This window comes from Natator depressus, chromosome 6 (assembly GCF_965152275.1).
Source record: "Natator depressus isolate rNatDep1 chromosome 6, rNatDep2.hap1, whole genome shotgun sequence".
Taxonomy (NCBI): Eukaryota; Metazoa; Chordata; order Testudines; family Cheloniidae; genus Natator; species Natator depressus.
Genome location: NC_134239.1, coordinates 75505095 through 75519182, shown reverse-complemented (window position 1 = coordinate 75519182; position 14088 = coordinate 75505095). Strand labels below are relative to the sequence as shown.

Here is a 14088-nt window from a genome sequence, read left to right as displayed (position 1 = left end):
GCAAATATTCATCAGACTCTTACAGCTCCCAGGTCTATCATGTCTGGCAAACTTGAAGGTTTATTTTTTCCAAAAAGATATCCTTTCATCTGCATCGATGTATAAAAATGTTACTGCTGTAACTTATGGAGAGTTACAATAGATACTAAAACAAACAGAAGATTCCAGTGCAAACTTTTCTTTTTATGTGAAAACCATTTCCTACTTCTCTTCCAAAATGCCTGCCAATTCAACAATGAATTGATACCAGCTACGCTTGCTTTGGGGTCTTTATAGGTGTTAAAACGAGTATATTAATCCATTGTGGAATATTCCATGCTGCTATTAAGAATTAATGTGCAAATGTTTCTTCACGTACTCATTTTATACATATTAAAGTTTTCCTTGTCCTAGTGCTTGAGAAATATTGTAGAATCTTTATGCATCTTCGATTTTATACCGCAGGGCTTAATTTTAAATGGCACAGATTCACAATTTATCTTGACATATCAGAAGGAATTCCATATATCTGTAGGGGGAGCTACATTAGGAAGATAATAGTGATGCCTTTATTTTGTTGGTCTCTTAACAAAAAGCAATTTTTTAGAATTCGTGATTATGCCTTTCTTAGTACTAGTTGCTTGTAATCGTTCACTTAAAATAAATTCTTGGATTTTCAAATGTCTGTTACATTTGACTTAATTTGGTTCCATGTAAAATTGTATTATTAACTTATAATTTCATGTTTGTCATTTGTAATAGAAACTTACACTCTTATCGGTTTTATCCAATTTTCAAATGTGTTTGCTGTATTTCACAATGTCTGCTCTTTCTCTGTCTAGCCTTATCACCATTGTCAGTAGCTGTGGGAATAGTTCTGAGAATAGTGTTTGATAGACTGCTGCTGCAAAGCCAAAGGGACAGATCACACATTGTATTTTGGTATGGCACATCAGAATGTTGATTGTGTTTTTAATAATGTCTCAGATTATTTTAAAGATAAGTGTAGTATAAAATCCAAACCACTTTCTTCACTGTGACTATAACATTTATGGTGGAACAAATTTTGGACTTGAAGAGGTTGAAAATATCTCTTCGGATTTACATTTCTTATGGCAAACTGGTGCAGTGGTTACCAAACTATTTAAGACAGTGATACTCAGACCTCAGTGATTCAGGAGCCAAATTTAGTAGTCAGCATTACCCAAAAGAACCGCAGTAGTGTGAATTCATTGTTTCATTTACTGTAGTACTATATATTCGTATTTAAACAGTATTGTTAAGGAAAAAGTTAGCACATGTGACTCCATTTTGGTTTGGGGCCCACCATTGTCTAAAAGCAAGCACATCATGCACCAGGAGGAGTGATCATTAGATACTGCATCCCTGTGAAAATCCTCCTCCTTGTCTCCAGCCTGCCTTGACTCCCAGTATCTGTTTTTTGTCGGTCTCTAACTCCCTGTCTCCTGGCCTTTGATGTGAGGCCTCCCATCCTGATAATAAAAGTTACTGATGCATGGCTTTAGGACCATGCTGTGTAATTAACATACTGGTTTGGCACGAGGAATGCACAAGCAGGGATAGGTGGTAGATAAGAAAAGGGTTTGTTTATTGGTTAAGGTTTCCGATGCACGAGGGCAACATGCTTTGCTAAAAAGTATATAACCTTTGTATAATCTGTATTCAGGGCCCCTCCTGGCTAGCAGGGGGGCATCACGCTCGAGCGTAATAAACTCAGTGTTTTTTGGGAACTCTGTAATTGTGGTCTTTGTTTATGTGCCTCAGCCTAGATCCGAACTGTGCGTGTCCTCTCAGGTGTAATTCGTAGCATTTGTGTGCGTGTCCTCTCAGGTGTAATTCGTAACAGTATGATGGGAAATATTTAGGTTTTTTTATATGTATAATTCTCACAGTAAAATAGCTGACCAAGTATTTTATCAACTAAAGTTGGTTAATAACATAGTAAAAGCATCCTGATTGGTTAATAACTTAGACTGGTCAATAATTAAATCACACAGTGTTTTAATATAATGTGCTGCAAAGAGCCACAGGAGACACATTAAAGAGCCACTTGTGGCTCACGAGCCTCTGTCTGGGTATCATTGATTTAAGACAATGTGAAGAATTAAGTCAGTTTAATGCTGCAGTGACCACAATACTAGATTTATTTACTCCAGTTGGTAGGTTGAAAAATTAGTATGGCACCTTGAAGTTTGCTTGTCAGGATGTTATCCTACTCTAGACTTGCCTTGGAGGGGTAAACTGAGGAAGAAACATTGACATTTAGTACAAAGGAAGCACAACTTTGGCATAAACACTGATCATCCAGGAGAGTCACAGGAATTTAGTATCCTGTGGTTCATACTTTTCTCACGTGCAAGATTGTGTGAATTTAATAACTGTTTGTTTGTAAAGGAGCAAAGAAAAAGTGACTAACATCAATATGAAATAATATAAAGATTTTAAAATGTCTTCTGTCACCTGAGTGTTGCCTTATATACTGTGGTAATGAGTACAATAGAAAAGATCTAAATCCTTTTAAGTAGTAGACAATGAAATGAAACACTAAAGAATGACCGAAAGCTTTTGGAAGAAAATATTTAAAAGTTGAAAAAAGAGGGAGTTACTTTCCTTTCTCGTGTTTTAGTTATTTTTACAAAAGAGTTTTAGTTAAATTTTCTGTAGTTTACTTTTTAAATTGAAGCTAGCATGTTGTCTTTAACATGACTAGTTTTCAAAAGCATGTTTATATGGCATTCACTAAACCTACAGTCTAACAATGAATAATGCACTTTAACATAACATACTTATTAAAGAACATGGCAGATGTGTTCTGTTGTTATAGACTATATAACTGAACAGGTCAGAGTAGACATGCATAAAAGTCAAGCAAAAAATGTCTTTAAAGACTGACAAATACCACACCAACACAAGCTTCTGGTAAAAGGGGTGAAGAAGGAGGGAATGGATGTAAAATGTTTGATACTAATGGTTTTCATATGATTGTTTTGTAAATGTACGTGTCACTTTACAGATAGTGAAGGGTAAGTCTGCCCTTCGAGGTGGGGCATGATTCCCAGTTTGAGGAGTCATACTTGTGCTAGCTCTCATCAAGCTAGTGTGCTAAAAATAGAATGTAATGGCAGGATCTAGCCTCTCCTGCATCTAGCCTCTCCTGCTGCTGCAGCAGCTACATTCTGTTTTTAGTGTGCTAGCTTGATAAGAGCTAGGGCAAGGATGGCTCCTCGAGTTGAAAATCACACCATAGCTCAAAGTGTAGACATACGTTAAGATCAGTGTCCCTTTTCTGGAAGAGTTTACAGTGTAATGTAAGATAAATTAATGTTATAGTTCAACTCTTAGGGCCAGATTTTTCAAAGCATCAGAACCCTTATGAGCACATACAAATCTAATACTTTCACGAACAAGGGGTCAGGCAGAAAGAAAAACTATCCTTACCGTCTGTCATAAGATAGTATAGAAAAACCTCAGTGTGTATTAGAAGATGGAACTTTTAAAACTTATCCAAGAGCTACAGGCTTAAAAATCAAAGGAAGAAAGCAGATTTAACGCATGGGATTTTAAATTGGTCGGTACAGGATAGCTGCATATTTTAAAACGTAATAGATTTTAGTACAATATCCAGAAACTTGGCTGTGTCTTTTTAAACAGTAGAAAAACAGATCAAATGATTCAATGACTAACATATTTACTAGAGGATACAAATAATCACAGAATTGCCCTAAAAATGCACAGTGGTGACAGAGACTTTGGAAAAATATCTCTTAATTAGTCAACTGTGTGCTCCTGCAACTGTGATTTCTGGAATTATGATGGATCGGTTGTCTTTTAAGACTTTGATCTACTCATATGTTTAAGTACACAACAACCATATGCTGAGGTTGCTTTCATAATGCATGGTTCTAAATTCGCTTTAAAGGGTATTCTTCACTGTAGAGTTAGCCTAGGCTCTTATCTGGGTATTTCTGCTAACCCCTTTCTGTTCCACATGCAAAATACCTGTGACATGAGTTTATTGGTCCTTTCTATTCAGGCTTTCTGGCTTGTTTGGGACGGTAGGCTAAAGCATGTATGCTGCTTTCACGCAGGCTGGTAACCCATCCAGTTTGCAGTGAGAACACAGGCTAAAGCACGTGTGTGCTGATAGTTGTCCAGTGCCTGCTCCCAAACTCCCCTGTGTGCCCAGACAGCAAACAAATTTTCCCACAACTCACTGGGAAAGAATCAGAGTGGTTCGGCTTGCAGCAGCACAAAGAACCATGGGATATTCCCCCCAAAAGTCCTAGTGACACATCTCACCCGTGAGGACACAGTAACTTACGTATGGCTTTGTAGTGTGGCTGCTCACACCCAGACTCTGTTGATTGTGGTGCTGATGTGGCATACCCAAATTGTTGCTACTTTTTAAATTAATGTTGCTGACTAATAAAGTTGATTCTGGATGGAAGTGTGTATGTATTCTTTTAAACTCACAAAAGTACGGTATAGAAGTTAGAGAAATTTTCACAGCTCATCAGTTTAATCTCCCCGCTGATACAAGGTTGTTTCCTCTAGAACATCTTACAGTTTTTGTTTATAAGAAACTAGACAATGGGGCATCTCACTTGAAGAACACTTTTTCTGGTGTTTAAATTGTCTGTTACTTAGTTTCATTGCGTATGGTATAGTCTACCTTTGTGTGTTGTCTGTAAATATTAGGAGAGTTGTATCTCTCCCTCTTCCCTTCACATTGCTAAACCATATGCATTTAGCACTTCTTAATCTTTCCTCATGAGTCCACTCCTCCAACCCACTCCTTTTTGTTCCTCTTTTCTAGATTCCCTGTTTGTCTCAGTTCTTATGCTAATGACAGGTGCATGGAGCTCACCTCAGCATTCCAATTGTGCCTGTCCTATATTGAGCATATTATATGTGTTTATGGCTTCTTCCTAATAATTATTTGATATGGAGCCCAGAATTGTAGTCCCCTTGTGTAGTAACCCTATCCCATTGCAAATTCATCTCTGATTTGCTGTTAACTCTCATTTCTAGGTCTCTTTCAGCATCAGTGCTTTCTAGGTTTTCTTTCCCACATTATGCTTGCTTTAGATTGATAAAATATTTTTTTTCTTTTTTCTTTTTCCTGTCGGATGTCTGGGTTTGTATTTTTTCCAAAGTGAATCTCACTTTGATACATTTTGCTCTTCTTTGTGATCTCATTAGAGCATTTAAAATTACATTTCTGTCCCCAACTGTGTGTGTGCGCGCAACTTCTTTTAGTGTCATTTCTAATGATCATTTAATGTGCTTCCTATTCCCTCTTCCCATCGATCCTTGCAGTTCACCAACTCTGCCACCACAAAGGTTGTTACTTTGCTATTTATTAACTTTAGTTCATCCATTTTTCACATCCCATGATAGTATTTATTTTAAGCCAATTTGACTTTTGAGGCAGATGTTGTGATATGGTATACAAATAGTTTTACTAAAATCCAGGCACAGTGGCCAGACCCTTGGCTATGGCTGAGGAATGCGCAGCTCATGCTATGAACACGTGGCTTTGAAATTCTCCTGATCCTGGTATGGATATACACGAGAGTGGTACCCCTGTTAATTTGGACAAGCCTGAAGTTGGCTGTAAATTATGCAGGCTGCTGATGCCCCCAAGGAGCCAGTATAGCAGATGGGGGATCAGTGGGGCATAAGGAAGCCCTGGCCATGTCCTCTTTTCTTATCCACAGTCTTATTGTGAGCAGCACTGGGGAGGGGGTGGCAGACAAGATTCTAAACCACCAGAGGATCACCTTACACTGTATAGCAGGCCATTTTGTGCTGGAGTCAAAGCAGTAAGTTTCCAGACAGTTTTCTATTCATTTCAGTGTGCTATTGGTTAACAGTCTGTAAGGCGAACTCACAGTTTGAAGAAACTTACTTCAGTGCTTTCTATCTGCGTCACTGATGACGTAAGGGAAAATAAACACAAAATACCATATTTTCCAAAAGAAAAGTGGGGGAAAGGTTCTTGCTCTCCTCAGGCTATATAAACACTCATATATGAGACATACTGAACAGAAATTTTCCTCTTGGTTTTGTTGACACGAAGAAAAATAAAACCATGAATCAGATATTAAAAAAAGGAAAACAGGGGAATGAATTAACTCACTTAAAAATATTGCTACTAAAATAGATTTTTTTAACGCATTGATGATGCTGTAGATTTTGATTCCTAGTGACAGCCTAAAGCTTCTTAACAATTATTGCAAAGATCCTATAATGTATATAAAAGATGGCAGCTCTCAACCCTCTGACAGAAAGATTTAAGATTGTTGGAGTTTTAGTGGAAAGAGAATTTGGAATTTATCCTTATACCATGTATCTTCTTCAAATGCCTGTGTACATGCAGATAATTTCAGCCCTGAGGAAATGATCTGTTGGTTTGCCTTGGGTCTAGGGTTATAATGGCATCCTTTCTTATCCTTCATAGAGTGTAAAATTGCGTCAGTTCTAGCTTTATTTTCATTTGTTTATTTGGACAATAATCATCCACAGTTTTGTGTATGTTTAAAAAAAAAAAAAAAAAAAAAAGAGGATATTGTCTCTTCTCCAAGCATCCCAAGTTCACGTCCTAGATTTGCTATGGACCATACTGTTCAGATGTGCAGAATCCTGCATAAAGGATCAAACATTTCAATAACTACCCACATAATTTCTACGTGACTTTGAGGCCAATTGAAGAACTGCACATGAAGAAGACAGCTGAATGAAGAGGGAGCTTATATCAAGGTGGTATGGAACAGTTTGCTATGATGAAAGGGATGATGCAGCTAGAGCAGTTATGAGGAAGGTAGAGGAGAGCATAGAGAACATAAGGGGAAATAAGAAACTAAAGGCAGAAGTGTAAGCAGAGGTGGTGCTGGTCAGACCTCTGAAGATAAGTTTATAGAATTGGATACAGAAGAAAGCTAGTAATGGGATTAAGAGACAAGTGGCAAGACAAGATCATTAGCTACTACTTTTAATACTAAAAAGAAAAGGAGTACTTGTGGCACCTAAGAGACTAACTAATTTATTTGAGCATGAGCTTTCGTGAGCTACAGCTCACTTCATCGGATGCATACTGTGGAAATTGCAGAAGACATTATATACACAGACACCATGAAACAATACCTCCTCCCACCCCACTCTCCTGGTGGGAGGAGGTATTGTTTCATGGTGTCTATGTATATAATGTCTTCTGCAATTTCCACAGTATGCATCCGATGAAGTGAGCTGTAGCTCACGAAAGCTTATGCTCAAATAAATTGGTTAGTCTCTAAGGTGCCACAAGTACTCCTTTTTCTTTTTGCGAATACAGACTAACACGGCTGTTACTCTGAAACCTACTTTTAATACTAGTGTTTATCTTTAGCTTCATATATGAGCATATATGCTCCCAAAATATTTCACTTCACAATTACCGATGGGTCATTTGGTGCTGGATTTCCTTGTTTCCAGCTGCTACATTGAATTAGATAGCTAAAATACAATAAATATTTCACTCATTCTAATTTTCACTGTAAGTAACTGCCGAAGTTGTCACAGGGCTATTATGTGATTGTGGGTGGCCCACATAATTGGAGTTGACAGTGGAAGTGATCCATGAGACAGTTAAGATGTGGTCCCTGCTATGAAAATATTTAAGAGCTCCTCTTACAAGGCATGTTAGCAAGCTAAAATATCCTAGTCTAATTTTATATGAAGATAATGAACACCGCATAATAGGACCAATTTTTGGTAAAAACTTGTGCTGAAGTTTGTTTGGGAGCATGAGTTGTTTTCTGAGAAGGGTGTGTGTGTTTGTATGTTTTGTTTCAGATCAAGGACATTCTTTCAAAAGTAAAAAATACCCACATGGGGAAACCACTGCTAACAACACCTTTGAATCCTGATCAGACGGTAAAACCCCTCTCCATTTTACTTTCCTTATTTCATATAATCGGCAAAATTAATGCTTGTGACCTTATTATCTGGCTTTTCATACTTGTTTTGCAGTTTCTATTTTAAGTAGTGTGATAGTGAATGTTCAGTGTTAAATTTGATTTAATGGTATAATACCTTTATGACCTCCTGTTCAAATACTTCATACACTAGTTTGTTTATAGATTTAAATTAATGTAACAAAATCATGTAAAAAGTTGTAGAAGATATTCACTTACATTGTAGCAGTTGGTCACAGCCTATTTTTTGTTAAGTGGTTTTTCATGATGGTCAACTGTTGACAGACATTTTTGTTGGTGAGGCAGGTTAGCTTGTGGGGCCTTGTGTATTTTAATGGAATCAAATATTTGTCCTGTTTATTGCAATGCCATAGGAAAGATTGGAAAAAATCAATGATGCCCTCTGCAGTGAATATGAATGTCGTCGTCGGATGTTAATGAAGCGGCTTGATGTGACCGTACAATCCTTTGGATGGTCTGATAGAGCAAAGGTAAACATGCTTTATTGTTTGCTTCCTGTAGGTGGTGGTAGTTTGTTACAATTCTCTAAGCTGTCTTACCGAAGACATCTCATTACAACTAACTTTTCTGAGCACTACTTGTAACATACATTCCCTGCATGTTTTGAAGAGAGAAGGATTTGACTAGACAGTCAAATCTACCAATCCTTGTGATCCACATAGATTTCAGTGTTGTTCTTCACTTGAAAATGTCAGTCGCCCTTTGTTTTTGTTTTTCCCTTGTGCTATTGTAGGAAAAAGCTTCAAAGTGTTCCTCATATCGAGAGAGAGACACACACCCACCCACTCCTCAAGGAGAGCTACAGAATCCTTGGGATCGTTCTAAAGAACCTACTAACTGTGAATGCTGCCAGTTAATGAACCCCAAGCTTCTGAACCTAGCACAAGGCCATATTCAAATAGCCATTTGTGTCTCCTCTGCTAGTTTCAATTCAGACTTTATCAAGATGAATAGTAGCTTGTATCAGAAAAATTCACAGTTATCAGTAATGGTTCAGTGAGCCATAAAGGTGGTATCTGCCTCATGGGGAAGCTTCCAGATCACTACTATAGGGTATGCCTGCTGGTGTCAGAGTTTTCCCGAAAGACTTAAAAAAAAGATAGTCACTGTGGAACAAACCATTTATGCATCAGTAACTGTCTGTCCCACCATCCTAATGGCTGAGTATGTTTTCAGATTATGTCTAGGCATTTCTATGGTGCTCACTGTCTTACTCTTTTTTTTCAAGTATTCATATATTATTAATCATCCCAGCATCTCTGAGAGGTACAAAAGCATTATCAGGGGTGCAGAGAGATTTTTGGGGAGGCCGAGGCAAAATCTGAAACGGTCCCCCCCCCCCACCTTTTCAAAAAACCAACCAAACAAAAAAACATAGATTCCATGACCAAAAGGGACCATTGTGAGGTATCTACTTTGACCTCCTGCAAAACCTCCTGGTCATAGACCTTCCCCAAAATAATTCCTACAGCATACTTTTAGACAAACATCCAATCTTGATTTTAAAAATTATCAGTGATGGAGAATCCACCACAACCCTTGGTAAATTGTTCCAGTGGTTACAAATGTACACCTTATTTCCGTCAGAATTTGTCTAGCTCCAACTTCCAGCGATAGGATCATGTTAAACCTTTTCTCTCCTATACTGAAGAGCCCATTATTAAATATTTGTTCCCCATATACATACTTTTAACCTTCTCTTTGTTAACCTAAATAGTCACTATAAGGCATATTTTTTAATACTTTAATCATTCTCGTGGCTTTTCTCTGAACCCTCTCCAGTTTATCAACATCTTCTTGAATTGTGAGCACCAGAACTGGACACAGTATTCCAGCAGTGGTCACACCAGCGTGAAACATAGAGGCAGAATAATCTTCTCTACTCAAGACTCCTGTGTTTATGCATCCCTGGATCGCATTAGCTTTTTTGACCACTGTGTCACAGTGGAAGCTTGTGTTCAGCTGATTACCCATCCTGACTCCCAAATCTTTTTCAGAGTCACTGCTTTCCAGGACAGAGTCCTTCATCCTATAAGTATTTGGTACATTCTTTGTTCCTAGATGTATATATTTACATTTAACGATATTAAAATGTATATTGTTTGCCTTCACCTACTCTACCAAACAGTCCAGATCACTCTGAATCAATGGACCTGTCCTCTTAAATTATTTACCACTCCCCCAATTTTTATGTCATCTGCAAACTTTATTGGTGGTGATTTCATGCTTTCTTCCAGGTCATTGTTAAAAAGGTTAAATAGCATAGGTTCAGGAACCGATCCTGCGGGACTCCACTGGAACACAACTGCTCAATGATAAGACTGAGATTTTGTCATGGTTATTTTTAGTGAAATTCACAGACAGGTCATGGGCAATAAACAAAAATTCACAAAGCCTATGACCTATCTGTGACTTTACTAAAAATAATGGAGGGGGCAGGGCTAAATTGGGGGAGGGATAGCTCAGTGGTTTGAGCATTGGCCTGCTAAACCCAGGGTTGTGAATTCAATCCTTGCGGGGGCCATTTAGGGATCTGGGGCAAAATTGGGGATTGGTCCTGCTTTGAACAGGGGGTTGGACTAGATGACCTCCTGAGGTCCCTTCCAGCCCTGATATTCTATGATAGCTTTCTAGTTTTTTAATCAAAATGTTTTGTGGTACCAAGTCAAATGCCTTAGAGAAGTCTGAGTACATTACATCAAAACTGTTAACTTTATTAACCAAACTTGTAATCTCATCCAAAAAAGATATCAGGTTATTTTGACAGGATCTTTTTTCCACAAATGCATGCTGATTTGTATTAATTATATTACCCTCCTTTAATTCTTTATTAATCGAGCAAATATCAGCTGCTCCATTCTGATTTTGCCTAAGATTGATGTCAGGCTGACAGGCCTGTAATTATCTGGGTCATCCCATTTACCCTTTTTAACAATTGGCACAACTTCACCTTTCTTCCAATCTTCTGGAATTTCCCCACTGCTTCAAGACTTATTACAAAAAATCAACATTAAATATCCAACAAGCTCCTGAGCCAGCTCTTTTTAAACTCTTGGATGCAAGGTATCTGGACCAGATAATTTAAAAATGTTTAACTTTAGTTTCTATTTAACATCCTCCAGAGATACCAGTAAAATGGAATAGTGTTATCACCATATGAGGAAACAATATTATCTGCTTTTCTCCCAGATACAGAACAGAAATATTTATTGAACACTTCTGCCTTTTCTGCAATATTATCCTTAATTCTACTATTTCCATCTAGTAATGGACCTATATCTTTGTCAAGATTCTTTTTATTTCTGATATATTTTAAAAATTTCCTTATTGTCCTTAACACTGCTGGCCTTAGATTTATCTGTGTCCATTTGTTTCCCTTATCAATTTTCCTCAATTCCTAACTTCAGCTTTATATTCATTATTGTTAACTTCCCCTTTCCTCCATTTGTTTTTTCACTTACTCTCTAAACCTGGTCAGTTTTTTGACCAGTAGGCCGCCTTCCTGGATATCAGTAACTCAGAAACAGGCAATGCTATTTTTGACATAGAAAGCCACTCTCTCTCCCTTTTTCCCATGTGATCCTTCTAAATAGTTTATAACCATTGATTTTAACATTCCAATTGTGTGAATCATCCCACCAGGTTTCAGTAATACCCAAGTAGATTGAATTTATGCTCATAAATGAGTAATTCTAATTCCTCTTGTTTGTTATCCACAGTTTTAGTGTTGGTGGATGGGCAATTCAAGAATTATGTCTTTTCGTGTCCCTTGGTTCCCTGATGAATTATGATCTCAACATTTTGATTTTTGTGTGGAGTGTTCCTAAATTCTCTCTCTCTCTCTTTTTTTTTTTATTTTTATTTTTAAAAAGTCTCCCTTTATTGCTGAGGAGAGGTACTTCTGTAGGTTTTGGAGAACAAGCTTACCTTGAAGCTGTGGCTTCTGTCCTGTTGGTCTGGGCCCAGCTCTCTGTTTCAGGTTGTGCGACCTGGTGCCAGGTTGTAATGCTACTTGCTCAAATTTACCCAGCTGCCTCTCCTGAGTGGCACTGCAACTCTTTAGGCCAGGCTGCAATGCCACTCAGTTTGAGGAAGAGGGCAGGGAAATTGTCCCTTTTCCTCCCTCGTCCCTCTCCCCCAGCAGCTCTGGTTATTTTGCAAATTAGGAAGCTGAGACACACTGAGGTTGTGATTTGACCAGTAGACATACAGGAAGCTTACGGAAGCACTGAGAATAGCGCACAGACATCCTAACTCCCAGTTCTGTGCATGAACCGCAAGACTACCTTTCCTCACAAAGGAATACAATAGTTTAGGTCCTGTTCATTTTTAAACCGGTTTAAGGCTTTGCATGTATACTGAAAATAATGGAAAACAACATACAGTTCTGTTTTTAAAAACCTACCTGGTGTTGTCTGTTGTAGCTTTAGTGCAAGTGCAGACAAAACCTCAGTTGCATGACTCTCATTAAATATCAGTGGGAGTGATGCAGCTACATCTTCGTATACAGAGTAGAAAATTTATTCTCAAACATTCAGCTATTGCTTCTTTGTGCACGTCTCACCTCAGCAGCTTGCATGAATGTTGATGCACTGTAGGAGAGGAAAGGAAAAGGGAGTTAACTCACTGTGGTAAGGAGACTACTGCATACATTTCTTTCTTTTCTCCCTCTCCACAAACACATTTTTTTTTTCTTACCTTTGACTGAAGAGCAACTGATACAGTAGAATTCAGAGCAAGGCAACTTTTATTTCGGTGTCTAAATAGGGATGTAAGTACCTAACTTTAGACACCCAAGCTTGAAGATATAGGCCTATATTACGATTTTATACCAAGGATAAAGTAGAGGTTGTTTGTCTGTCTTATATGGTTCCACATTGCTCTTTGTGTACAACTATATAAATCTTCACATTTAAATAATTTAAAATAATAATATTATTAAAATTGTATTTAATTTATGACCGTAGCTTAAATTGACTTAATTTGAGTCGTTTGACTTCGTATTAGTCCCTAGATGTGACATTAAACACTGTTTAAATGGTTTTTGTTCAATCATGAAGAAAGTGTACCATTGTTTTATTTAATGAAGTTAAAGTGGTGAGATGAGTCAGCAGCCTGTTCTTAGAAACTCTGCAAAAACAAAATACAGTTACTGAGATTTCCAGAAGATCTATTGTAATCTTGCATTAAAGGTTGAAATTACATTACTGGGTAGATTTTTCAAAGGGTTGAAGTGCAGCTTCCCTTTTGAGGGTACAATTTTTGCCTGCAAAAATGAATTCAAGTGCAAATCTGAGTACTTATGTTTCTTCATACCTGAACACAGATACACGGGAGGTAGCAAGAGGCACAAGTACTCAATTTTATAGCTATTGTTAAAACTATGTAAAATGCAGGTATAATATTGGTGGGTGTAGATTGCACCTGAAAAAAACCTGCTTTTGGAAAATTTTAAACTTAGCCTTGAGAAATCAGTTTTCAGTTGTGTTTAGCTTTTCATAACGTGTACATGGAATCTTATAAATATTTAGCTGAGAACAATATATATTTACAAGAGCAGATTTCAGATATATATGATATATTCATATGACAGGTGGGCAAACTACGGCCTGCAGGCCACATCCGGCCCACGGGAACCTCCTGCCCAGTCCCTGAGCTCCTGGCCCGGGAGGCTAGCCCCCCGCTGTTCCCCCTCAGCCTCAGCTCACTGCTCTGCCAGCGCAGTGCTCTGGGAGGCGGGGCTGCAAGCTCCTGGGGCCATGCCACTGCAGAGCCCGGCCTGACCCAGCGCTCTGAGCTGCGTGGTGGCGTGGCTGGCTCCAGCTGGGCAGCTTGGCTGTAGTGCCGCCAGGCAGCATGGTAAGGGGGCAGGGAGCAGGGGGGCGTGTTGGATAGAGGGCAGAGGAGTTCGGGGGGGATGGTTGGGGGAAAGGGGTGTGGATAGAGGTCAGGAATGAGAGGAAGGGGGGTTGAATAGGGGCAGGGGTCCGGGGGGGGGGGCAGTCAGGAATGAGAGGCAGGGTTGGATGGGGCGGCAGGGGGGCAGTCGGGGCCGGGGGGGGGGGTCCAGGGGCGGTCAGGGGATAGGGACTGGTGGATGGGGCAGGAGTCC

General features: G+C 38.7%; 1 protein-coding gene across 2 annotated transcripts in view; it reads left to right on the top strand.

Annotated features, from left to right (window-relative positions):
- The window catches only part of FAM98B (family with sequence similarity 98 member B), a 57815-nt gene that overhangs the window by 12484 nt on the left and 31243 nt on the right, over window positions 1-14088 (top strand). For both annotated transcript variants that reach the window (XM_074955753.1, XM_074955752.1), the window contains exons 5-6: window positions 7834-7914; window positions 8330-8446. In XM_074955753.1, the coding sequence (XP_074811854.1) occupies window positions 7834-7914; window positions 8330-8446 (198 nt within the window). The remainder of the gene's footprint in view (window positions 1-7833; window positions 7915-8329; window positions 8447-14088) is intronic.